This window comes from Stegostoma tigrinum, chromosome 27 (assembly GCF_030684315.1).
Source record: "Stegostoma tigrinum isolate sSteTig4 chromosome 27, sSteTig4.hap1, whole genome shotgun sequence".
Lineage (NCBI taxonomy): Eukaryota > Metazoa > Chordata > Chondrichthyes > Orectolobiformes > Stegostomatidae > Stegostoma > Stegostoma tigrinum.
Window position 1 is genome coordinate 49,496,894 of NC_081380.1, and position 27,939 is coordinate 49,524,832.

General features: G+C 40.9%; 1 protein-coding gene across 12 annotated transcripts in view; it reads right to left on the bottom strand.

Moving 5' to 3' along the window:
• The window catches only part of ncor1 (nuclear receptor corepressor 1), a 382,757-nt gene that overhangs the window by 260,353 nt on the left and 94,465 nt on the right, over window positions 1–27,939 (bottom strand). For 10 of the 12 annotated variants that reach the window (XM_048557338.2, XM_048557335.2, XM_059655480.1 and 7 more), the window contains 4 exons: window positions 26,745–26,924; window positions 23,827–23,940; window positions 12,588–12,647; window positions 8,994–9,046 (listed from right to left, as the gene is read on the bottom strand). In XM_048557338.2, the coding sequence (XP_048413295.1) occupies window positions 8,994–9,046; window positions 12,588–12,647; window positions 23,827–23,940; window positions 26,745–26,924 (407 nt within the window). The remainder of the gene's footprint in view (window positions 1–8,993; window positions 9,047–12,587; window positions 12,648–23,826; window positions 23,941–26,744; window positions 26,925–27,939) is intronic. The other 2 variants (XM_048557340.2, XM_048557334.2) reach the window with 1 other exon arrangement.

Here is a 27,939-nt window from a genome sequence, read left to right on the forward strand (position 1 = left end):
AGAAAAAGAACAGGAAATGACATCGCCAACGCAGGAAATGACATCACCAACCCAAGGAAACCTAAACAGATAAATAGAAAGTAGGACATAACACCAGCGCTTCACCGGAGGCTCACTGATGATGTTACCTAGAATGGTGACGAAACGTCTGAAAACTAACCTTCCAGCTCAGCGAGCAAACTCACACCCAGAAACTCAACCTGAGCAACAAATCTTCTCAAAACTCATTCAAACCAACGCATTAACTATCTTACTAGCCAAGTTTCATAAGATCCCAAGATGGAATCCATCAGGACCCAGGTAGTTGTCAGCCCACAGCACTAACAATTTACTCAGTTTCATTTTCCTCGTGTTTGGAATTTTCCTCAAGTTTACTTCTAACTTCCTTCCATAATATTGCTTGTCTCCTCCATAACAAGCATTATTTTCCGTTATTAATTATCCAGTCTCACTTTGTTAACTCTTCTGATTTAAAACATTTATACAAACTCTTGCTACCTGTTTTTAACATTTCTGACTATGTTTCTCTCATATTATAACTTTCCCTTCCATTAATTTTTTTTATTCTTTGCTTTTTATAAAAATTTCATCTAATCATCTGATCTGTCCCAATCTTTCCAAATTTATATATGACTTTCATTATTTTCATAGTAGCTCCAACATTTCTAGTTGACCAAAGAGTGCACCCTCCCTTCGAATATTTCCTATTCATTGTAATATATGTATTCCACATATTCTAAAATACCTCTTTTAATATCTGCCCCTGCAATAATTTAGTGACATATTCTTTCACCTGATTTGCCAATTCACATTCTCATGATTGCCCTTAGATAATTTTTTAAAAATAGTCTCATACATACACCTCTCTCCCTTAAATCGAAAATAACATGTAATCATATTTTAATCCATTACCTAACGGCACCTCGCTTATGAGATCATGACTTGATTCTAGCTCACTGCAAAATGCCTAGTTTAGCCTGCTCTCTGGTCAAATGCAAAGCATAGTGTTCTGAGAAACTATCCTTGAAAACACTTTTTTTTTAAACCTATAGGCTGCACCTCACTAAATACTTATAGTGAGGCGTCCTCGATGTTTTCACTGAATAAGGTCTAAAGGGACACTTAAGAGATACTGGAACAAGGAAACAAGTGATGGAGATAATAATAAAGTAAATTGGGTTTGAAATGGTTTTGAAAATCCAGAGAGCCAGTAATCAGTGGGATACACATTTTACAGTGTGTGGTTAACTGAAACAAAGCTCTCAGTATAAGTGAGAGCTTGGACTCTTGTTCAAAAGCCTTCATCTTCTGGTGCACAATACTGTTAACAGAGATCATCATTTCAAGCTGTTAAGTTTTAGAATGAGATTACCCTGTTCTACTTCCTGAAAATGAACCTCATGACTACTGGAACAAGTTACAATATGGATTTAGTTTATTTCTTTATCAAACAAGAAACAATGTATGGCTTTAGCACTGTCATCACCATGCATAAGCAAGATAAGAAGCAAAATTCTTTCACAATTAGAACCTTGTCATTTGAACACAGATGGAGGGCTGGCTAGATTGTTAACTGATTGTTAACATGGAAAAAAAACATGAAAAAGATGATTATATGACTGGTAATGAAGTGTGCTCAGAGTTCAACAAATTTAGAAAAACGAAGTTAGTGCACCAGGCCTAAGTATCAAGTACGAACAGACTTATAGTTTTGCATACACTGCTATAAGAAATGCCTGAATCACTAAACAAATTCCTAGGAAATTATTCCTATACAGCAATGGAAAATCGAGGACACAGTTTCAATAAATTAGCAAGACTGTCTAGATACAGGTCACAAGTGACAACATAAGCGGAACTATAACTAATAGAAATGAGGGCACTTATGCTGTTGACAGTTTTGGGAAGTGAAAAGGACTTTGGATTTCCAATAAGTGGAAAATAAAACCCAGAAATGTAATGTAGTTAATTGATGTTTCGGGTATATTTTGAAGTACTATCATGCCATGAATTGTCTTTATTATTACACATTATTCATGACTAAACATGAAGTGGAAGATTCAGAGGCAGAAGATGGAGATACAGATCAAAGAGAAGACATTGTACTGCTCCACAAGAAGATTCAGTCCAGTGATGAGTGTGTTGAATGGAATAGTCCAGATAAAATGCCACCTAGATTCTGAGTAGGAAAGATTAGACATAGTTGAGGAATTTGAGAGTTCCACCAATTAATGTGCACATGGCCAAATTATTTCTCTAGAGGTTGGTATTTATCAGTAAGGTCTGTCTTATTAAAATTAGGCTGTTTTCAGTTGAAAACAGCCATGTTTTACTGGCGATGCATGGGCAGCTTTCAGGTATCTTTAAGATGTGCACTTTTGTTTTTGCAGGCTGAGCGGTAAATACGAAAAGTTTGTGGTAGAATCAGTAGTTTTCAAATATATTGTTGGAAAGCAGACAAAATATAAATTTCATGTCACTTTACACCAGCAATCTTACTTGGAGAACATTAGCCCCATTACCATTAGGCAAAATATGGTCTTACAAAAAGATGCAGTGGCTTCAAAGACTGAAATGGTGAAACTGCAAAATCTAATTGGATAGGTGAATTGATCACGCACCCAAAGAAGGACAGATGGTATTGTTGAAGCATCAGCGGTGCGTACAACTATGAAACATCCTAAGATGGAAGCCATTAATGTGGTGAGCAAAACATGAAAAATTAAAAATGAAGTGCTGTTTTGAAGTTTCCATCACTGAAAGGAGGCCAGGAACATGAACCTTGTGCTATTTCTTACACAAATCCATGCGATAGGTTGCCATATGCAGAATTTTTTATATTTCTCTTTTGTGGGAAAGCAAAATAAATACTGCCTTTTAGCTTGAGAAGCTAAAACATTAGAGGAATAGTTGAAGGTCTATTAGAGGTAGAAACTCTTTCTCTTGGTCAGACGATGGATGTAGGGTTTATCAAAAATATAGAGAGAAGTTCTAAAAGGGAATTCAGCAATAACAGTGCATTTTGGTCAGGAACATCAGAATGTCTAGGTGGGGTAGAAGAGCAATGGGTTCTACCAGTTCAAGTAAGAACATAGAACACAGAACACTACAGCGCAGTACAGGCCCTTCAGCCCTCAATGTTGTGCCGACCTGTGAAACCAAACTGAAGCCCATCTAACCTACACTATTCCTTTATCATCCATTTATTTATCATCCATTTATTTATCATCCATTTATTTATCCAATGACCATTTAAATGCCCTTAAACTTGGCATTTAAATGGTCACTGGATAAACATATGGATGATAATGAAATAGCGTAGAAGCAAGTTAGTTGTAGAAGAGAATGCAAACAATGTTGTACATAGAACAGAACAGCACAGTGCAGGCCCTTCGGCCCACGATATTGTGCCAAACTTTTACCCTAATCCTAAGGTCTATCTAACCTCCACCCCCACCTTATACTATCACCCATGTGCCTATCTAATAGCCGCTTAAATGTCCCTAATGAGGCCAACTCCACTACCTGACGTCTCCCCTATATCTACCTCCACTCACTTTACCCGTGTAATAGTTGTAAATATGAAGTTTAAGAAAGCATTGACAAGATACACAAAGGTCAATCAACAACAATGAAACTTATACAACAAGTGTGAAATGGGATAAAAATATTACCGTAAGGGCAGAGAGCAGTGAATTACCATAGATGGATATTTTTCAGACTGCAACATGCTAGACAATAGTGTTCTCCAAAGATCAGTGCTAAGATCACTGCTTCTTTTTAGTGGATCATTGGGCAACATGTCAAATTTTGCTTATCATACCAAACATGGAGGACTGGCAAACTGTATGAATGATATGTACTGCAAAGGACAAGACATCAATAAACTTGCAGTATAGGCAGAGAAGTGGCAGACATAATTTTAAAAAGATGAGATGTGAGATGACAAATTTTGCATTAGCTATGGGGAGAGGCAATATAGATTGAATGAAATACTAGAACATGCATATATGCATAGCTCTTAGAAGGTGGAAAGACAAATTAAGAGGCTGGTGGCAAAGCAGGAGACATTTTCTGCTTCATAATTGAAGGCATCGAGTACAACGGCAGACATGTCATGCTGAGCCTACTGCCATTACCTTCATGTGACTGACCAGGTTGATTCTTGATACATGATCTTTGGGCACAGAGGTCAAAATGCTGCACATGGGATCTGTGTGATGAATCTGTTTCTTTTTCTCTCCTTCCCTGCTGTCAGTCTGCCTCATCATTAAGTAATTTGATACAAAGCATGATAAAGTTGGATGGACAAGTTATTGCCAACTTGAATGACTGGTAACAACCTCCCAATGCTGCCATGCTTCAAGAAAAACATCAGAGTCTTTGTAACCTTTCATTTGTCCTCCTCTGATATATTGACCATTTAAAAGTTGAGAAAACAGCATTTTTTCCTAGGAGGGACAGTGTCCATCCAGCATTATTGACTTTACAGAAGTTCCACCCAAATGCTTACACAGCAGGCTACAAAAAGAAAACTAGCACTTGTCAAACAGGCCATACTTTGAATTTGGAGAACGCAGCAGCTGCATTGCTGGTAGAAATTCAAAAACACTTGTGTTGCTGATGCACAGTCCTGTTCTCACTGCACTATAAGAGTGTACTGATGTCAACTGCTCTGTTCACTCAATTTTTGTTGACTCTGACGTGGTCTTTGTTGCCAATAATAAAATCCTATAAGAATATACAGCGTATAACACCAGGAACTGGTCACTGCGTTAATGACCTGGCCCAATTATTTGATTTCGGACGTACATGGAATAGTGTAGGTTAGATGGGCTTCAGATCGGTATGACAGGTCGGCACAACATCGAGGGCCGAAGGGCCTGTACTGTGCTGTAATGTTCTATGTTCTGTGATTCAGTAAATTGTGAGCGTCTGTAGATTGTCCTTCAGACATTTGGAGTTCTGAGAAACTTCACCACAATTCTGAAATTGCTTCATCATGGGAGAACTGCAACTTTCAAAATGTGAACCAGTGTCAACCAAGTTTGCGCGACAGTCCATGTTTACAGTCTTACCTGCAAGCAGTTGTTTATCTTAAAGAGTAACAGTCCTTTGGTGCGTGTATTAAATGCTGCTCAGACAGAAAAAGTAAACTCAAACACCTCTCCGGCAAATCTATGATGACCACTGTAAACATACTCAGGAAAATGAATAGGCCATTCATTCCATTGAGCCTGTTCCACCATTCAATAAGATCATGGCTGATCTGTGACTTATTCCATTTCCCTGCCATGGGCCCTTAATACACTCGCTATATGAAAATATGTCTAGCTCACATTAAATTTAACAAGTGAATTAGCATTGATGGTTTGAGGAAGTGTTCCAAATCTCCATTACTCTGTGGGTTGCAGTACTTTCTGACATCTCTCCCAAATGGCATGGCTCTAATTCGTAGACTATGCCAGCTGTTCTAGAATCTTCAACCAGTAGAAATAGTTTCTTTATCCACCTTGTCTATTCCTGTTAATATCCTGAAAACCTCAATTACATCGCCCCTTAACCTTGTAAATTCTCAAGAATAAAAGTCGAATTTGTTTAATCTCTCCTCATAATTCAACTCCTGATGTCCTGGTATCATCCATTTAAACCTTGGTTTTCTGCAGCTCCTCATGACATTTTGAACAGTTGTGTATCTAAACTCCCAAGTCACGTTGAACACCCACTGTACTGAACTGTGTGTGTTCCAAAATGTACACTGATCTATCCTTTTTTGGTCCGAAATGGATAACCTCACGTTTATATTAAAATCTGCCCATTCACCTAAAACATTAATATCGTGTTGTAATTGTCCAAGTCTTTAATTGAGAATAATTACAGATTATTCCCCAACACGGATTCCTGTAGGACATCACTTGTCACATCCTGCCAATTTGAGTACTTATCCAACATGCTGTTTCCTGCCACTCAACCAATTTCTTATCCACGTCAGTAATTTGAAATCATAGTCATAGAGATGTATAACGTGGAAATGGATCCTTCAGTCTAATTTGTCCATGCTGACCAGATATTTAATATTAATCTCGCACGTTTTGCCAACATTTGATTCATATCCCTCTAAATCCTTCCAATTTATATACCCATCTAGATGCCTTTTAAATGTTGTAATTGTTTTTTTTAAACTTTATTCATTCATGGGATGAGGACTAGGCATTTACTGCCCACCCCAATTACCCAGAGGGCAGTTAAGAGTCAACCACATTGCTGTGGGTCTGGAGTCACATGTAGACCAGACCAGGTAAGGGTGGCAGTTTCCTTCCCTAAAGAACATTAGTGAACTAATTTTTCCGACAGTTGGCAATGGATTCACGGTCATCATTAGACTCTTAATTCCAGATATTTGTTGAATTCAAATTCCACCATCAGCTGCGGCAGGATTCGAATCTGGGTCTCCAGAACATTGTCTGGCTCGCTGTATTAATAGTAGAGAGATAATAACACTAGGCTATCACTCCCCCTACCAGCCTCTACCGCCACCTCTGGCAGCTTATTTCAATTTGTCCTCAAGTCAGTGAGCTTCTACCTTACTAACAGTAGACAGGTGAATATGCTGAAGACTTCCCACAGCTTGGGAGCCATCTCGCTCAAAAGTTCACCATTGACAGGGAGATCCAACACCAGATTTACTGTAGGTAAACAGGAGGCTGGAAGAACACAGCAAGCTATGCTGCCTGGCTTGCTGAGTTGTTCCAGCCTCCTGTTTATCTGCCTTGGAATCCAGCATCTGCAGTTTTTTTGTCTCTAACCAGATTTACTGTGCCAGTTCAGCGTTCCATAGATTATAGCAGCAAGTGTTTGTAGGCACAGGCACCCGTGAACATTGAATCGACATAAAGTTATGGTTAGGTCAGAACTAGAGGGATCTTGTTTAGCTCTGGACACCAGAGGAGAGATGTGAAGTTCCTTGAGAGGATTCAAAGAGATTTACTACAATGGGAATGAGAGTTTTGTTACAAGACTAGGTAGTAAAGGTTAGGTTTGCTCTTCTAAGAATAAAAGAGATTATGGGGAGATTTGATAAAGCTAATGAGATCAACGTTAGGGTGGTACAGCGGCTAGCACTGCTGCCCCACAGCGCCAGGGACCTGGGGTCAATTCCACGGTCTTGTGACTGACTGCAAGGAGTTTGCACATTCTCCCTGCGTCGGCTCCGGTTTCTTTCAGGAGATGTGCAAGTTAGGTAAATTGGCTGTATAAAATTGCCCATGGTGTCCAGGTTAGTGGTGTGAGGTTAGGTGGATTAGCAATGGAAAATGAAAGATGGGATGCTCTTTGGTGTTTGAGGCTGCAGGAATTCAGTGACTCTTATGAAAGGCTCAGATAAAGTAAACAAGGAAAAAGTCAGCTTATTAGCTGAGGTTGCAGTAAATACAGTATCTTTATATTTTTCTGAATTTTTAAATGGAAAAAAAGGACTGCTTTAACAGTTGCTGAAGAGACTGCTGCACTTTTTAAAAGCTAAATTATCTGATAGATAAATTGGGGAGATTTACGTACTTCTATAAAACCTTTAACTTTTGTGCTCACTGCAAGAATAATGAGGTTTGAGTTCAAGCATGCTACTTCAGTGAGGCATAACACAACAAGTACTAGGGGACACAGTTCTTATGGTTTTGACTAAGAGATACAGAACATTCTTTTAAGCAGCAAGAGGGAACGATATAGAACTCATTTCTTACAACAGTAGTAGATACAGGATCAATAATTCCAAAAGGAAAAATGAATGGACACTTGAAAGAAAAAAAACCTTACAAGGTTCCTGGCACTGATTAGTAAAGTGGGACTGACTGAATTGTTCTGGGACAAACCAGCCTAAAGTCATTATGCTGGTGGCTTAAGTGACTCTGACACTATAATGCTTCCCCTTTTGGGGAGGCACTTAACTACAGACACTCATTTTAAGGTGATCAGCAAGAAATCTAATAGAAAATTCAGAAGGAAATTTGCTTTAAATTGTGAAGAGAATACAGAACTTGCTACCACAGAAGTCATTGAAACAAACAGTATAAATAAATTTGCGGGGAAGCTAGACAAGCATTTATGGAAGAGAACATGAGATCACTATGCTAGACTTGGATAGCAAAGCTGGGCTGAGGCTCAAGTGCAGCATAAATAGTGGCATGAATGGTTCCAAATAGTCTGATATGTTCCTTACCCTACGTAATCCTACATATCATGATTTCACAGTTAATAAAGGAGGAATTAATAGATGATTGAGCGCACCTTGAAAGAACTGTGCTGAATAGACAGTACAGCATTGAAAGAATTACACATATAGAACACAGAACACAGAACATTACAGCACAGTACAGGCCCTTCGGCCCTCGATGTTGTGCCGACCTGCCGACATTCTGTTGATTACTGCTTCAAGAGCCCAGTCTGTCTGTAAGCCAAGGACAAGAACGATACCACATAACTAGCAGCTATAAAGAGGCCAAGCAGCAGTATACTAGACTAAGGTACAAATGTTGGTCTGTAACTGCAAATTTACAGTTTGTCTGCTAAGTAAACCTTTTTGAAATGTAAGTAAATTGAACCTACACGAACGTGGTAATTTTGTGTTAAGGAGAACTCAAGATCATTACATTCCAAATCTGGTATACAGTAGTATTTAACCAATGTTACATTCTATTTTATGACATTAGTTTGGCTGGATTGACCAAGAGATGGGTAAGGAAGCAACAGATCGACATTTTTTTTAAAATTATGAAGTTGAGTAATTTGTTCAGATTGTTCTATTCTGCTTAAGAACCACTCAAAATAGATTTGTGAGATGGCAGTAGCTTTTCACGGGTCATTAGGTGATTAAACTCCAATATACATCACTGACTGATATCCAGTATGGTGGGTTCAGGGCAGCAAACCCTAGGCCATAGTATTGTTCAATCCAATTCATAGCATACAGCACAGCAACCATATCAGATGTTACTTACGTTTTGATGTTTTCATGGTAAATCTTCGTATCAGATGGCTGGTTGTAAAGTGGCTGAAAAAGTTGAGATTGATGATTATCAACATATATGAGTGAATAGTTATGATTGATCAAAAAAAATTAAGAGTAATCGCTGGCCTAACAATCCCAGAAACAAAAAATCATTCACACTTCCTTAAAGCATCATAATAGATGGACGACTCTGAAAACCTCATCAAAAATTCATGCAATGTCTTAACAAACAGGCAGAGAGAAAATGTTAAATAAACTTATCTTCCTACAGGTGGATAATACCACAATCCACAATCTATAAATCACTCAGGTTCACCTAAAGGTTTGGTTTTAAATAGAGAAATGTAACGGCCGAATTGGTAACTACCCTTCATTCACTTGCAGCCAATGTCCAGATCCAGCAAGCAGAAGCAGACAGAAGCTCTGGGTTTCATGGTCTTCTGTTGTTTTTGTTCTGCATCATTTGTGGGCCTACAAGGCCTTACTGCATGTGTGAATGTTAGTTGCTGATAAGGGATGAGGTCAGGGCATTAATGAGAGAGCATCTTAAGATGGGCGCGGCCTGTGGCTCAGTGGTTAGCATTGCTGCCTCACAGTGCGAAGGATCTGGGTTCGACTCCAGCCTGCGGTGACAGTTTGTATGGAGTATGCCTGTTCTCTGTGCATGCAGGGTCTCCTCCAGGTACTCCAGTTTCCTCCTACAGTCCAAAGGTGTGCAGATTAGGTTGATTGGCTGAGCAAAATTGTCCTATAGTGTCCAGGGTAGTGCAGGTTAGATGGATTAGCCATGGCTAATGTGAGGTTATAGGTATAGGGTGGGTGCTGGGGTCTGGATTGGATGATCTTCAGAGGGTTGACGCAGTCTAAAGTGGGCCGAATGGCATCTTTCTGCACTGTAGGGATTCTAGGATCTGAAGAACAAGACGTTGAAACTTTAGTGAAGGTAAGAAAAAGCAAAGTGCAACAAACTTAGGATAATAAAAACAAAATATTGTTGATATTAGAAATTTGAAATGAAAACAAAAACAAAAACAAAGTAGAGAAACTCAGCAGGTCTAGCAGCTTCTGTGGAGACAGAAACAGAGCAAATGTTGAATCCAGTATGACTCTTCATTGGAAACATTGGTAGTTATTGTCTATAAGCCAAATAATAGTGATAATGTAGGGTATAGCAGAAATCAGGGGCACACATAACAAGGAGTGCACAGTAATCAAAGATAATTTCAATCTAAAGACTGAATAAGGAGCATCAATGCTATGGCGGACAAAGTTCCTGGAGGTGTACAAGATTCCTAGATTAATGTGAGGAGGAACCAACTATGGAACAGGGGGCTATTTTACTTCTAGCATCTTCAGAGACAAAGGACTAAGTAGTAACCTTGTTATAAAATGTCTTTCAGGAAAAGTGACCACAATATGGTGGTATTTTCCACTCAGTCTGAAGACAATGTCCTGTAATGCAACGTAATTCAACTAGAGTCTTAAATCTAAACAAAAAGCCTGAATGTATGATGGACAAGTTGGTTATGATATATCGTTAAAACTGATTAAAAGTTAGATCGTCGACAGGTAATTACTTGTATTTACAAACATCCTGATATACAAAAGAAAGCAAACAGGAAAATGAGTTAAATGTGGACAACCAATCAAGTTAATGATAGTATTAGAGTGAAGGAATAGCCTATAAAGTTTCCCAAAAAATACAGTAACTGAAGGACAAGAGTGTTTAAGAGTTCAGAGGACTGAGAAATGGATAGAGAGAATACAATATGAATGTAAACTAACAAGAAATACAAAGTACACTGTAAAAGCTTTTGTAGATTTATTAAAAGAAAACCATGAGCAAAGGCAAAAGTAGGCCCATTATAAGCTGATACAGCAAAATTTATGATATGAAATGTGGAAATGGCAGAAGCTTTAAATAACGACAATGGGGCTCTCTTTACAGTGGAAGATGCAGGAGTAATAGAATCGAGGTACTGTCAGAATGAGGAACAAAAATAAATTAGCATAAGTAAAGATTCAATATTGGAGAAAGTAATTGTACTGAAAGCACACATCCCCAGGACCTGCTTTAAAAGAGTGGTGAAAGAGGCAGCTTTCAAGACAGTGGATGTACTGGTGGTCATCCTTGAAAATTCTGTAAATTCTGAATGGTTACTGCAGATTAGAAAGTTGCAAATACAGTCCCATTATTTCAGAAAGGAGGAGAAACTCTACTCAGAATTGTAGAATTATGGAGCAGTTCCCATCAGCACTGCATCCTATTGTTAGAGTAACAGAAATATATCCAGTGTTAATAATTGATAGACCTTTCCCAACTAGCTCTATAACCAGTGTAAGACTGTAATTTTGGCCTCTATATTTAAGGAAGGAGATACCGACAGTGCAGGTGTCATAGCAAAGGTTCATGAGATAGAACTTTCTTAAATTCATTCACGAGACGTGGGTATCACCAGAAATACTAAAATTTATGTATTGCCCATCTTTAAATGCCCTGGAGGTGGTGCTGAGCTGCTTATTTATACCACTGTAGTCTCCGGGGTATAGGTACACCCATAATGTTGTGGAGGAAGGAGTTTCAGGATGTTGGCCAAGTGACAGTGGAGGAATGGTGTACCAGCATTGTGTAAAGCTTGGAGGAGAACTTGCAGTTTCTGCCCTTGTTCTTCGATGTAGTAAAGGCATGGGGTTGAAGCTGTCAGAGAAGCCTTGATGAGATACTGCATTGCATCGTGCAGATGCAACACACTGTTAAGTGTTCCATGATGAGATAGTAAGCAAATTAGGTCTATATTCTCTGGAAGTTAGAGAATGAGAGATGATTGTATTGAAGCATTTAAGACTATAAAGCAGTTTGGCTGGGTAGACAGACGTTGTTTCTCTGGGTGGGGAACTTATAACACAAATGCAGTCTCAATTAGGATTGAGAAGAGGAGAAATTTCATTGCTCAAAGGATTGTGAATCAATGGATTTCTCTATCCCTAGGAGTTGTGAATGCTCCACCAATGAAAACGTTTAATGCTGAGACAGAGCTTTTTGGTCTCTCAAAGAATGAAATTAAACACGGAGCAGGTAGCAAAGTGGAGATGAAGTCAAACATCAGTTATGATTGCAATGAGTACTGAAGCAGGCTCAATGAAACATGCAGTCTACTCATGCTCCCATTTATGTTCTTAGCTACAAATGCTCCTCAGAGACAGTGAACAACCTTGTGTTGATGGAGGTTCTTTGGTAAAAGACATATAAATATAAAATTTCATACACTTCGCACAAGAATGTGGCACCATCATTAATCATATACTGGCCTGTCCATATTGTACAGTCTTTATTCAGGTCAGATCATGATTTTAATTGTGTGATGTGTGACATGGAATCTTTTCTGAGTGTTTCACATTGACCTGATGTGGGCATGGTTGTAAGAAACAAATGAATGCAACCAACGGTAATCTGATCGGAATTGTGCATCTTATAACTGCAACCTTTTGATAGTTATAATACACGGGTAACATTGAATGACTGAAATCAGAAGCATGCGGCAGACAAAGAACATTGTATGGACATCAGATGCATGAAACTTACCAATTCTACTCTTGGACCCAGACCTTCAAGTATTTTGTGAGCTTCTTCTGCTTTTTTCTGCTAAGCAAAGTAATTGTTAACACAAACATCCCAGCCGTACAAACATTTAAACATTTTATTTTGCTTGTTACAGTTGCATTATGTCACAGTACAGAAGAGACTGCCTGGCCCATTGAGTCAATGCAACTTATCCACATTATTCCCACTTTCCAGCACTTGGCCCACAGCCTTGAATGTTATATTTCAATTGCTCACCCAAGTACTTTTACAAAGTTGTGATGTCTCCTGTCTTTACTACCCTTCCAAGGAGAGCATTCTATATTCCTACCACTTTATAGGTGGACAAAAATTCCCTCTAAACCAGCCATGCTTTATAAATTATCCCATTACATTACTGATCGTTCAACTTCCTATCTACTCAATCCATGCCCCTCAATTTTACACACCTCAGTCATGTTCCCTTCAGCCTTCTCTGCTCCAAAGAAAACAGAGTTTATCCTGGCGAGCCAATGGCCTAGTGGCAGTATCTCCAAACTATTAATCCACAGACCCAGCTAATGTTCTGAGGAACAGGGTTCAAATCCTGCCATGGCATATGATGGAATTTGAATTCAATAAAAAAACCTAGAATCACTAGAGGAGACTAATGATGATCATCAAATTGCTGATTATCAGAAAAACCCATCTGGTTCACCAATGTCCCTTAGGGAAGGAAACTGCCATCCTGATATGGTCTGGACTAAATGTGACTCCAGACCCACAGCGATGTTGCTGACTCTCAACCGCCCTCTGGGCAATTACGGATGGGCACTAGCAATGGCCATATCCCACAAATGAATTACAAACAAAATATCAGGTTCTCTTTATAGTTAAAATGTTCCATTCCAGACAACATTTATAGAACATAGAACAATACAGCGCAGAACAGGCCCTTCAGCCCGCGATGTTGCGCCAACCTGTGAACTAATCTAAGCCCATCCCCCTACACTATCCCATCATTATCCATATTCTTATCTAAGGACTGTTTAAATGCCCCTGTGGTTGAGTTATCTACATTGGCAGGGAGGGCATTCCATGCCCTTACCACTCTCTGAGTAAAGAACCTGCCTCTGACATCTGTCTTAAATCTATCACCCCTCAATTTGTAGCTATGCCCCCTTGTACAAGCTGAAGTCATCATCCTCGGAAAAAGACTCTCACTGTCCACCCTATCTAATCCTCTGATCATCTTGTATGTTTCTATTAAATCCCCTCATAGCCTCCTTCTCTCCAGTGAGAACAGACCCAAGTCCCTCAGTCTTTCTTCACAGGGCCTGCGCTCCAGACCAGGCAACATCCTGGTAAATCTCCTCTGTACCTTTTCCATTGCTTCCACATCCCTCCTGTAATGGGGCAACTAGAACTGCACGCAATATACCAAATGAGGCACTAGCGTTTTGTACAACTGCATCATGACATCACGGCTCCGGAACTCAATCCCTCTACCAATAAAACCTAACACACCGTAAGCCTTCTTAACAGCACTATCAACCTGGGTGACAACTTTCAGGGATCGATGTACATGGACACCAAGATCCCTCTGCACATCCACACTACCAAGAATCTTTCCATTGACCCGGTCTTCTGCCTTCCTATTATTCCTCCCAAAGTGAATCACCTCACATTTATCCGTATTAAACTCCATTTGCCACCTTTTGGCCCAATTCTGCAGTCTCTCCAAGTCTCCCTGCAACATTCTTCCACATCGTCCACCACTCCACCGACTTTAGTGTCATCTGCAAACTTACTAACCCATCCACCTCTGCCTGCGTCCAAGTCGTTTATAAAAATGACAAACAGCAGTGGTCCCAAAACAGATCCTTGAGGCACACCATTAGTAACCGGACTCCAGGCTGAATATTTTCCATCAACCACCACGCGCCTTCTTACAGAAAGCCAGTTTCTAATTCAAACTGCTAAAACTCCCTCAATCCCATGCCTCTGTATTATCTCCAATAGCCTACCATGTGGAACCTTATCAAAGGCTTTACTGAAGTCCATGTACACCATGTCAACTGCCCTACCCTCATCCACGTCCTTGGTCACCTTCTCAAAAAACTCAGAGGTTTGTGAGACATGACCTGCCCTTGACGAATCCATGCTGACTATCTCCAATCAAATTGTTGCTTGCTAGATGATTATAAATCCTATCCCTTATCATCCTTTCCAAAATCTTTCCTACAACAGACATAAGGCTCACAGGTCTATAATTACCTGGGTCATCCCTACTGCCATTCTTGAACAAGGGCACAACATTTGCAATCCTCCAGTCCTCTGGTACTAAACCTGTAGACAATGAGGACTCAAAGATCAAGGCCAAAGGCTCTGCCACCTCCTCCCTAGCTTCCCAGAGAATCCTCGGAAAAATCCCATCTGGTCCCAGGGATTTATCTACGTTCACACGTTCTAGAATTGATTACACCTCCTCCTTACTAACCTCAATCCTTTCAATTCTAGTAGCCCGTAACTCAGTCTTCTCCTCTATAATATTCTCCTTTTCCTGAGTGAAAACAGATGAGAAATAATCATTAAGCACCTCTCCAATCTCCACAGGGTCCACACACAACTTCCCACTTCTGTCTTTGACTGGCCCTATTCCTACCCTAGTCATCCTCTTATTCCTCACATACCTATAGAAAGCTTTAGGGTTCTCCTTTATTCTACCTGCCAATGTCTGCTCATGTCCCCTCCTTGCTCTTCTTAACTCTCTCTTTAAATCCTTCCTAGCTAATCTGTAACTCTCCATCGCCTCATCTGAACCATCTCATTTCATCGTCACATGAGCCTCCCTCTTCCGCTTAACAAGAGATACAACTTCTTTAGTCAACCACAGTTCCCTTTCCTTATCACTTCCTCCCTGCCTGACAGAGACATACCTATCAAGGACACGCAATATCTGTTCCTTAAGCCAGCTCCAAATTTCGATTGTCCCCATCCCCTGCATTTTGCTAACCCATTCAATGCCTCCTAAGTCTTGCCTAATCACATTATAATTGCCCTTCCCCCATCTATAACTCTTGCCCTGTGGCATGTTCCTATCCCTTTCTATCGATAAACTAAACGTAACAGAATTATGGTCACTCTCTCCAAAGTGCTCACCTATCACTAAATCAAACACCAAGCCTGGTTCATTACCAAGTACCAGATCCAGTGTGGCCTCCCCTCTTGTTGGTCCTTCGACATACTGAGTCAGGAAACCCTCCTGCGCACATTGGACAAAAACTGATCCATCCGACGTACTAGAGTTATAGCATTTCCAGTCAATGTTAGGGAAGTTAAAGTCTCCCATAATGACCACCCTGTTCTTTTCACTCCTGCCCAGAATAGTTTTGCCAATCCTCTCCTCCACATCCCTGGAACTTTGCGTGGGCCTATAAAAAACTCCCAGCAGTGTAATCTCTCCTCTCCTGTTTCCGACATCAGCCCATACCACCCCAGTAGACGAGTCCTCATCAAAAGTTCTTCCAGCCACCGTTATACTGTCCTTGACTAACAAAGCCACACCTCCCCCTCTTTTACAGACCTTAATGAAAGATCTAAACCCTGGAACCTGCAACATCCATTCCTGACCCTGCTCTATCCATGTCTCCGAAATGCCCACAACATCGAAGTCCTAGGTACCTATCGAAGCTGCAAGCTCACCTACCTTATTCTGGATACTCCTGGCGTTAAAGCAGATACACTTCAACCCAGCTTGCTGTCTGCCATGTCCTCCCTACGCTCATCCTCCTGTGTACTAGGACTACACCTCAGTTTCCCATCCCCCTTCTGAACTAGTTTAAATCCACCCGAATAGCACTAGCAAATTTCCCACCCAGGATATTAGTGCCCCTCTGGTTCAAGTGGAGACCGTCCTGTTTGTAGAGGTCCCACCTTCCCTAGAATGAGCCCCAATTGTCCATGTACCTAAAGCCCTCCCTCCTGCACCATCCCTGCAGCCACGTGTTCAGCTGAAATCTCTCCCTGTTCTTTGCCTCGCTATCATGTGGCATGGGTAACAAACTAGAGATAACCACTCTGTTTGTTCTAGCTCTCAGCTTCCACCCTAGCTCCCTGAAATCCTGCCTAACATCCCTATCCCTCTTTCTACCTATGTCGTTTTGTGCCTATGTGGACCACGACTTGGGGGTGGTCACCCTGGTGAATGTGCTTTGCCAACCCCGCCCAACACCACCTCCTCTACCAAGTGCAGTCACATCCTTCTACTTGTGTGGTGACCAGAACTGCACATTGTACTCCAGCTGTGGCCTAACCCAAGTCCTATACAGTTCCACTACAACCTCCCTGCTCTCATAAGCTATGCTTCAACTGCTTCCAATCTCTGTCTGACTATATCATCCTGTAGCCTGAGACCTCCTTCCTCACTACTAATTACTTTGCCAACACGAGGGGTCATAGTTTTAAGCTGGTTGGAGGAAAGTATAGAGGGGATGTCAGAGGCGGGTTCTTTACACAGAGTTGAGAGAGCATGGAATGCGTTGCCAGCAGCAGTTGTGGAAGCAAGGTCATTGGGGACATTTCAGAGACTGCTGGACATGCACATGGTCACAGAAATTTGAGGGTGCATACATGAGGATCAATAGTCGGCACAACATCGTGGGCTGAAGGGCCTGTTCTGTGCTGTACTGTTCTATGTTCTACTTTGCTAACACTTGCGTCGTCCACAACCTTATATATCAACCACTGCACATTTTCTTCTGTATCATTATATATTCTGAACAATAAGGAATCCAGAACAAAAATGGAAACTGCTTCCAAAGAAAGGACACTGGATCCTAAACGTTATGTCTGCTTTCTCTCAACAGATGCTCCCAGACCTCCTCAGTTTTTCTAGCAATTTCCGTTTATGTTTCCCATTCCCAGAATCTACAGTTCTTTTTTTTTAAAAAAAGAAGGAATCCAGCAATCCCTCCAGTATGCTACTGTGCCCCAGCCTCTTACGCATAGAAGCAGTTTTCTATCACCATCCTGTCTCCTATCACTAAGCTAATTTGGATCAATCTTGTCAAGCTGCTTTCCATGTGCTTTGACATTCTTAATCCCATATAAGACCTTGTAAAAGGCCTTGCCGAAATCCAAATAAACTAAATCAGTTACACCACCCTCATCTACACACCTGGGCATTTCTTCAAAGGATTCAATCAAATTTATTCAGCAATATCTTCTGCTAACAAAGAAATTAAAGTATTTTAGAAGGTGAAGGAATCTCCCTGTGTTACAGAACAAGTATCTCAGTCTTTCTAAAGGATTATCACAGTTAGTCCATTTCTGATCAGGACAAGGAGTTTAGATAGTATGATAGAGGGGCTTTTTGTCAGAAAGTAACAACTAATTTTTAGATAGTTTATAAGTTTGATTTTAATTAACTAACAGCCAACTATAGCATAAATGCTTTCACCTCCACACTTCAGTTCTGATGAAGGGTCATAAAGATTCAAAACGTTAGCTTGTTCTCTCTCCACAGATACTGTCTGGCTCACTGTGATCTCCAGCATTTGTTGTTTTCAGTTCAGATTCCAGCATCTGTAGTAATTTGCTCCTATGTTGTCTCTTCGAGGAATACTTATCCTAAAGTAATTTTGCTCTTCCTCCAGACAGGGATTCCAGTTGTGTCTTTCACCATGTACATTTTTGTTGTTTTCCGATTCACTGCTGGTGTTTGCCAAAACATGCTTTCACAGCCATAATTCCATTCTCAGTGACTGCCAATGACTCTGTCTTACGCCACATGGATTTCAACTCAAGTTTCACTCTTCATGTTTTGAATCCATGCAGAACTACAAGCAGCTCCAGGACCTACAACATTCTTCAGGTTGCTGCTCCAAACACTTCCTGTGATCCACGATCAATGACATGTGCTGACATGGGCACACTTGATTCCACTCTGCAGTGGCATTGACACACCCTCTCTCAATGTTCCCTTCCCCGGTTTGACTTCATCCTTCATCTCAGCTGTTCCCTCAACAAAAGACTCCCTTTCAGACATCAAGGCACCCAAGCTTCAGCAACTCATGGATTTCAACATCCATTCCGTGCCGTCCTCCCACTTCCACCTCTTGGACCCCATTCCCTGCCATCACTCAGAGTTGCTCCCTTACTGTCCCCTGAGCACCCATCCCTTGTCAGCCCTCAGATACCATTGCTTTCTGTCACCCTGTGGTCACACTCCCCAATCCCAGCCCTTGCTGTGTTTTCACCATACCTCCTGACCTTGCCCTCAGCAAAGGACTCGGCTTCATATCCTTACACCCCTACCTTAATGAATTTCAGGCTTACTACATTGTTCAGCTTTTTTTCTGCTGCCTCCATCTCAGTGCTCACTTCTTCAGGCAGGAATCCTCCCTCCCTTCCACTGATCCCTTCACCTGTCTCCAAGTATTCACTCTCTATGTGGACCCTTTCCACAGCCCTCTTACCTGCCAACCTCGATCTCTTCATTGAAAATTACTGGCGTGACACTGGCCGTCTCAATCTCTGTTTCTCTCACCCACTTTAACCTGCATTTGACTCTCTCAGATACAATCCTAGCTTTGTTATTAAACCGACTGATTAGGTGGTGCTGTGGTAGACAGGCTCACTGATCATTACCTTGTGGATTCTTAATGCCATCTCATTCTACCAGTTCATTTGCCTATGTTGTATCTGTTCCGATGATGCCGCCTTCAAAACAATGCTGCTGATATGGCTTGCTTCTTCTAAAACAGTGATTTCCCACCCATTGAGGTTGGAAGGTCCCTGAACCACATCCAAACTATTACCTGTGCTTCTGCCCTTGCCCATTCCCATCACTCACAACAGTGTGATCGAGAACCCCTTGTTCTCACTCTTCATCCCAACAGCCTGTACACACAAATGATTATTCTTTGCCGTTTCAGACAATTCCAGCAGAACACCACCAGCAAACACATCTTTCCTTCACTCCCCCATCTGCATTTTGCAGTGATCATTCGCTCCCGGGCATCCTAGTCCATTCACTGACCACTAATAACACCACCTGCTCTTCCCATGGCACCTTCCCATGTAACTACACAAGATGCAACTACTGCCCCTTCACTTCCTCCCTGCTCACCATCCAAGGGCCCAACAGACTTTCCAGGTGATGCAGCATTTCACCTGTACCTCCTCCAATCTTGTGTACTGTACTCGCTGCAGCCACAGTACCCTACTTTACACTGGAGAAACTAAATGCAAACTGGGTGACTCCTCTGCAGAACACCTCAGGTCTGTGTGCAAGCATGACCGCGACCTTCCTGTAGCCGGTCATTTTAACACAGTGTCCTGCTCGCATGTCCACTTGTCTATCCTCTGTAGGCTGCAATGCTCCAGTGATTCACAGCACAAACTGGGAAAATATCTCATCTTCAGATTAGAGATAATGGGGACTGCAGATGCTGGAGAATACAAGATAACAAAAAGTGTTAAGCTGGATGAACACAACAGGCCAAGCAGCATCTCAGGAGCACAAAAGCTGACGTTTCGGGCCTAGACCCTTCATCAGAGGGTCCTCTGATGAAGGGTCTAGGCCCGAAACGACAGCTTCCTGAGATGCTGCTTGGCCTGCTGTGTTCATCCAGCTTCACACTTTGTTATCATCTTCAGATGAGACATCTTACAGCCTTCTGGGCTTAATACTGAGTTCAACAATTTCAAGCTGTGAGCCAATTCCCATTCCTTCCCTTTCTTTTAGTTTTACTTGTTACATTCTCCGTCACCATGTCGTCTCTTCCCTCTCTCCCCCACCCCCACCCCAACCCCCCGCCCCAGTGGGACTGTCTATTCTTTCAAGTTTTGCAGTCAGACACACCATTGTTCTGCCATTCTAACATTCTGATCATTCAATCCGAACTATCAATGTTCTTCCCCACCCAGGACTCTACACTCCACTGTCTTCCCCCTCCCCCAACCATAGCATAAATGCTGTCCTCCCAACACTCAATTTCAGTTTTGATGAATAGTCATCTAGACTCAAAACATTAGCTCACTGTCTCTCCACGGATGCTCCCTGACCTGCTGTGATCTCCAGTATTTATTGTTTTCAGAGACGTGGTTATGTTTTTTGGTGGGGTTGTGTGTTCTGCCTGTGAGATGTGGTCAATCACGGACAGTAACAGCATCCTGATAATTACATCTGCAGAACATGTAGCCATCTTCAGCTGCTCATCAAAGAAATGGCTCAGCTTGAGCTACGGAGCAAACAAATGGCGGACAACATCAGGGCATCAAGTTATAGAAGCATTGTCACACCCAAGGTACAGAAAGATACATGGGTGACTATTACAGGGCAGGCAGTGTGTGCAGGAGTCCCCTACAGCTGTTCCCCTGTCAAGCAACAATTCCGTTTTGGATACTGAAGGAGGAGATTGGCTCATCAGGTAACAGCAGCAGCAGTCAGATTGGTGGCACCATGGCTGGTCCTGCTGTACACAGGAGAGGGACAAAGCATATTAGAGCAATGGTAATTGGAGACTGGATAGTCAGAGGAACAGATGGGTTGTCCTGTGGCTGTGACCGAGACTCCAGGATGGTATGTTGCCTCCCTGGTGCCAGGGTCATGGATGTGGATGTCTCTGAGCAGGTACGGGGCATCCTGCAAATGGAGGGTAAACAGGCAGAAGTGTGGCAAGGTCCTGCAACTACAATTCAGGGAGCTAGGTAGTAAACTAAACAGCAGACGTGGACAGTAATCTCGATTGCACCTTCAGCTACATGCTACTGAGGCAAGGAAGACAAAAAGTATAACTAAACACATGGCTAAAGAGCTGGTGGAGGGAGCAGGTGAGACATGTGCAAGAATGGAGGGACACCAATATTTTGGCAGGGAGGTTTGCAAGTGTCACTGTGAGGGTTCAAGACAGTGAAGGTGGATGGGGGTGTGGTGCTAATGGTGGTTGGGACTGGAGCAGAATATCAGAAACTATAGACTCAAGCTGTTCCTCAGTCTAAGGTAAATATAGCAAAGAGGAACAGCAGTCAGGGAGAGGTTGTTGAACTTAGCAGAAATGAGGGTTTGGACTGAATTTGCTTCAATACAAGAAATATGACAGGTAACAAAAACAAAATTGCTGGAAAAGCTCAGCAGGTCTGGCAGCATCTGTGAAGAAAAAAAAAACAAAAATATCAGTTAATGTTTTGTGTCTGGTGACCCTTCCTCGGTACTTCCTCCAAAGTATGACGGGTAAGACAGATAAAGTTTGAGCCTGGACACACGGAGGCATGGTTGAAACAGGGACAGGGTTAACAGTTTAACCTTTCGGGATAGTGATGTTTTAGACAAGACAGGAGGAAACAAAAGAGGTGGAGGAGTTGCATTACTGGTTGAGGAACAGATCACAGCTGTGATGAGGGAGGACATACTGGAGAAATCTCTCAACAAGACAGTATGGGTACAGCTAAGGAATAGGAAAGGTGCAATCACAATGCTAGGATTGTATAGACCTCCCAGCTGCCAGCAGGAGATAGAAAAAGGAGATATGTAGTCACATTCTGGAAAGATGCAAAAGTAACAGAGTTGTTGTGGTGGGTAATTTTAACCCCCTATGTTGACTGGTATTCACTCAGAGCTAAGGTTTGGATGGGGAGCAGTTAGTTTGGTGTGTCCAGGTAGGTTTTTTGAAATAGGATGCGAACTGTCTAATGAGGGAGGGATTCATACTGAACCTGTTATTGGGAAATGATCAATGTTTCAGTGGGGGAGCATTTTGGGAATAGTGACCTCAACCCCATAAATTTGCAGATACTTATGGATACTTAGAAGAGTGGACCTTGGATAAAGATGTTAAATTGGGTGAAGGCCAACTGTAACTGAATTAGACAGAAATTGGAGAATGTGGATTAACAGTTGAGGGTAACTCCACAACAGATATGTGGGAGTCTTTTAAGGTCCTGTTGATTAGATCGCAGGAGAGGATTGGCAGGATTGGGGAATCTCAGGTGACAGGGGAAATTATCAGCTTAGTAAAATAAAGTACACGTACCTACGGTCTAAGCAATTAAAAACAAAGTTCTTGAAGAATAAAGAGACAGTAGGAAGGAGCTCAAATGGGGAGCTAGGAGGACTAAAGGGGGCTATGAAATGTCCGTGGCCAGCAGGTTTAAGGACGGGCAAGAGGGTAGCTCAGCAAAGAGTAGGCCACTCAGGACAAAGGAAGGAGGTTATGTATGGAGCCAGAGGAAATGGGCAAGATCCTTAATGAGTACTTTCTATCAGTATTCACCAAAGAAGGGCATTTGCACTGCCTGGGAGATTAGTAGAGAAGAAAACTTCATAACCTTTAAAAAATACATGGATGAGCATTTGAACATGCAAGGCTACTGGTTAAGTGATTGAAAGGAGGATTAATCGAGATAGATCGGTGCAGACCTGATGGCCAAAGGCCTCTTCTGTGCTGTATGACTCTACATTGCTGTTTGTGAAGCTAGCCTTCACAAATTTTGCCCTCACATTGGATGCGGATTTGGGGACCCGCTAGTTTTGTGGCTATAAATGTATCACAGAAAGTTTAATAAACAGGGATACCTGTAAGAAATTCCTGGATAATTACAGGTCTCTATGTACCCAGGTACTGCTTAGACTAGAACAGAATTCACTGTTGGCTTGCTGAGTTCATAGAGTTTGCTCATGTTAGGGAAACAAAAACAGATAAATGAATATAACCACACAGAAAGCTATCAAGTATTACTAAAATTTCACAGCAGTGAAGTGTGCCTGGTTTCACTGGCACACTCCTTTATTCTTCCTGCCAACTGAATTTGGATATCTCAAATATACTGTGTACTCTACTGTTTCTATGTTACTTAAGTAGTGTGGCTTTAAGCCCATATGCATTTTTAAAAGTGCTGGAACAAGGGCGCTCTTACTGCCTTATTTAGCAGGTTGAATTCAAAAATCTCCATGAGAAAACCAATTGAGGAGGACAGGGTGTGTCAAATTAAAGGTTGCTAATCTTAGCAGACATTAGAAACAACAAACTGACATGTTTTATTCATGGTTATATTGTCTCAGTAACTGACAACATTGGCCTATTATTATCATGCATATCCATCTGCAGCCTATAGTAAGGAACCTGACATTTTCCACCAAATCTCCCCAGATTCTATGTGGGATGTAGCCTGTGTAAACAATACCAGGTAAATCACTTAGAAAGCCCTCAACTTCTTCAGAAGTGGAATAATGAAAACTCCCTGAAGTTTTAGTCCTTACCCTGTTTTCATCATAGATAATCTGGACGATACTGCGATGTTTTGGTTCCACTGGAGGAGGGGAGACTGGTTTCTCAGGCTCTGGAGGTTTGGCAGCTTCCTCTTCAAGCTGTTGCTATGAAGCAACACAAAGACAGAGTCAATTTTCTTGCCAACATACACAACCTAATCCAACTTTACTTGCCACTGGTCAGCAGTGGAGTAATCACAACAGAAATTGGAGAATGTGGATTAACAGTTGAGGGTAACTCCACAACAGATATGTGGGAGTCTTTTAAGGTCCTGTTGATTAGATCGCAGGATCGCATTGTGATTACTCTCAAATGGGGAAAGTGCTTTACGCATCAAGCAAAATAAAAGATTGATTGCCTCCACAACGGATTATTCAAACGCATCATTTCCTCCACCTTTCAAACCTTGAGCTCAAACAAAACGTACTATTCTTGCTGATTTACAATGGCTCCCAGTATACACACCTTTGTATATACATTTTCATGGCTGCATCCCTCCCTGTTACTGCTCCAACTGCAGTTTCTGTTTCTGCTCACTATCTACTGGCCATTGGCAGAATTGCCACTCTGGATGTCAGGTGAGAGGGGTTTAAATTCAGCAATACAGGACCCAATATTAATTTCTTACAAGATGTGGAAAACTGGACCCACAGTGAGGAATAACACAAAGTAAATTAAACAAAGTACTGAGAGGTAGTTGATATCTGGAGAACAGTAACACAGAAACAGGACTACAACAGACAGAAATGTGAAAATCTAACATCAAGGAAACTTGACAAGGCTTTGACAACATCTGACAATCTGAAACCTGCTCCATCATGTTGGCGTCCAAGTTAAAACGCAGCAGGCAAGATCTTTCAGATTAGAAATGCTGACTCAGTGCATGCAAGAATAAAAAGGCTAAAAGAAAACACTTAATATTCAATTTTCATTCTGTTTTTAAGTTATAACCATCAACTAAGCTGATTTGCATTTCTTGACCAAACAGCCATATAGCCATCTCAAATCTCATCACAAACTATCATCAGATCACTTTGGTACCTCTGATGAACACAAACTAGATCACGTTATTCTTCATCAGGAAGGAATGAAATAAATCCAATATTTCTACAGGTAGAGATCAAAGGTCTGTGGTCAGGAAGGAACTGAGATGAGACAAATTTCAGAATCTATCTTTAATCATCCAGAATCATTAATCCGATCAAAATGACAGATGTCAACTCCAGGTTGTTGTTCTGTAACACAAGGTTTTTAGTTTCAGAGTGCAGGGTTTTCAGTGCTTACAGCCTTGAACTTTAGGACTAAAATACTGCTATTAATCCCAGTGTGGTTTCAAGGACAGTTCACAAATGTCTTCAGTGTTCATGCACAAAACAGTACTTTACCTTTTGGAATGTAGGAAGCGAGAGTAAGCACTTCTAAATCAATTGCAGAAATCACTAATTTATAAATGACCAATGATACATTGCTGCAATTAGAAAGTGTAGAAATTACAGTAGTAATGTTGCTGCAAGTGTATGTTAACACATCATAAAAGGTCTACAGATGATGCAATGATGACCACTTGTTGCAGCTGTCCTCCACATCATCACATCTTGGCTAATAGAATCTGCAGACTGAATGACGTAAAAATTCCAAAGAACAGCATCCTAATGCCACTGCAAAACCTCTCCAGGTGATGTCCCGAAGTAAAAAAAACAAAATCCAGGAATAAACTCAGCATACTATGCAGCATCTGTGTGGAGAGAGAAATAAAGGTCTGATGAAAGGTGACAGACCTGGAACATTAACTCCATTTCTCTTACTTCACAGGTGATGCCTTGCCTGCTGAATTTTTTCCAGCATTTCCGACTTATCTCAAAATGTCTAGCATCTGCATTATTCTGTTTTTCATTGACTGCTATCCATTTCAGTTATTAAGGAATGAAATAAAATCTAGTTACTGAAGTTTTAAACATTACAGAATTTTGCTGAGCCAGTTAAGAGACAAATCCAGAATACATCAAATCACTAACCCTGACAAGAAGGCGATATTTATGACAACTAGCAATTGTTTCATTTAATAACATTGCTGAGTCTTTCTATGCAGTACCAATGTGTTGCTGTATTTTATGAACTTATACATTAATAATTTTAATCAAAGAAGCTTATCCATAATCCTGAATCAACAACAAACAAATTAATGGGAATTTGAAGCAGTGACTCCACAAGTAAGATAATAAGGTGATACTTTAGCTAGATTTGTCAACTATCCATCTTTTAAACATTTGTAGATTCGTGCGCAACTTTAATATTTTTTCCCTTCCATCATTAATCTTTTCTGTAATGGTAACAGAGCATAGGAATTTCGTCACAACCTAAGTAGGGAGTAAAAAAAGCCAGAAACCAGTTTCAAGTGTCAACCCTGATTCAAATGATAACTTGTCTCCAAGTCAGAAAATGGTCAGTTCAGGACCAGAGCGTGAAAAATGACGGTTAAAACTCAGATGTGGCACCACAGGTGTGCAGAACAGTCAGAGCTACTGGCTGTTGGAGGCGTCATTCAGCCTTTTGAATGGAAATAAAAAAACAAGTCATAATGCGTAGATTAGCTGGGGCATGTGTCCTTGTGTCAAGACCATTAGTTATCCGTCAATTAATATGCTGAAAACAAGCAATCTGATATTATTGTAATACTGAAAGAGTAAATTAGCTACTACGATTCCAAAATTAAACTAGTGACTACCTCTTCAAAACTAACTTCACTGGTTCCAAGTGCTTTGAGAGGTTAGGAAATGTGCTATATAAATGCAAGTTTTTTTTTGTTTTATGTTCCTAACCAATGTTGAAGTCAACAGAGTTGGAAGTGGCTCTGCACTTATACATGTGAAAAACTAGTGTCTTACCCCCTGCAGTAACTTTTCAGTACCTGTTTTTTCTTCAGTTTGAGGATTTGCTGTTCCACTTTGGCTATTTCTCGGTCAACACGGTCCATACTCTGGATGAGTTCCTCTTTGGATAGTTTGGAAGGAGATGAATCTTGTTCGTCTCCAACCTGCTGATTGGTCGTTGGTGATGATGGAACATCAGCCTTCATTGAAAAAGACTCCTTGAAAATAAAAATGAGAGGGGGAAGAGAGAAGGTGAGCAGATTACATACAAACATTTTGTAAAACCAAGTCCATAGAATCAGAGAGCACAAAAACAGGCCCTTTAGCCGTGTGAGTCTGCACCAAAAATAACTACCACTAAAGTCACTCTAATCACAATTTCCTGCAATTGTCCCAGATTGTTGAATGTTATGATATTTCAACAGGCCATCCAAATATTTTTTTAAAAGATTGTAATATTTCTAGCCTCCACTACCTTCCCAGGCAGTGCATTCCAGACTCGCACCACCCTGAGTGAAAATGATTATTCACAAAACGGTCCATCAAGATTAAATAGTATAATGCTTCAGGGAAAAAAAAAGTGAAGAGGAGCAAGTCACAGCCACTAATCTCCAGCTCTAAGAGCAAACAGAACCTTTGCTGTCCTCACTTTATAAAAATATTACTAGTCATGCACTGGAATATGTTAAATACACATATAATATGCAACTATTCCTAGTAAGTGAAATTGAAACAGACCAGGATCCAAAAAGCAGATTTCCCCTCGGTAAACAGGAGTTAGGAAGAGAAATTAAAATATGATGGAATTCCAAAATATTTCCAAATTAGAATTTGTTAATTATAGAACTGCAATCATTCACATTACCTCCATTCTCAAAAGGATTCGAGAGTCAGAGGTATATTTTACCCAGTTTCTTTCAGAAGCAAATCAAAGCTATTGAGCTGGCAAGCTGCTGTTTAGTCAAACATCAAACTGCCTGGTGATTCTTCCATTAAATAAACCTAAAGTGGATGCAATGATAACTCAGTTAAACAATTTTCCTGTGAACTTTCATGGGCAAAGAACTGAAAATGTTGAAGAATGCTGCTCTAATGAGCAAATTTGCTGGGCATATTATAAGGTGGTGTATTCATTAAAATACTCAAATGGTTCAACACTTGAAACAGTTATGACTGTACATTCATCAATTTTTTATTAAATACACATAGATATGTTCCAAAAGATTAACTGAT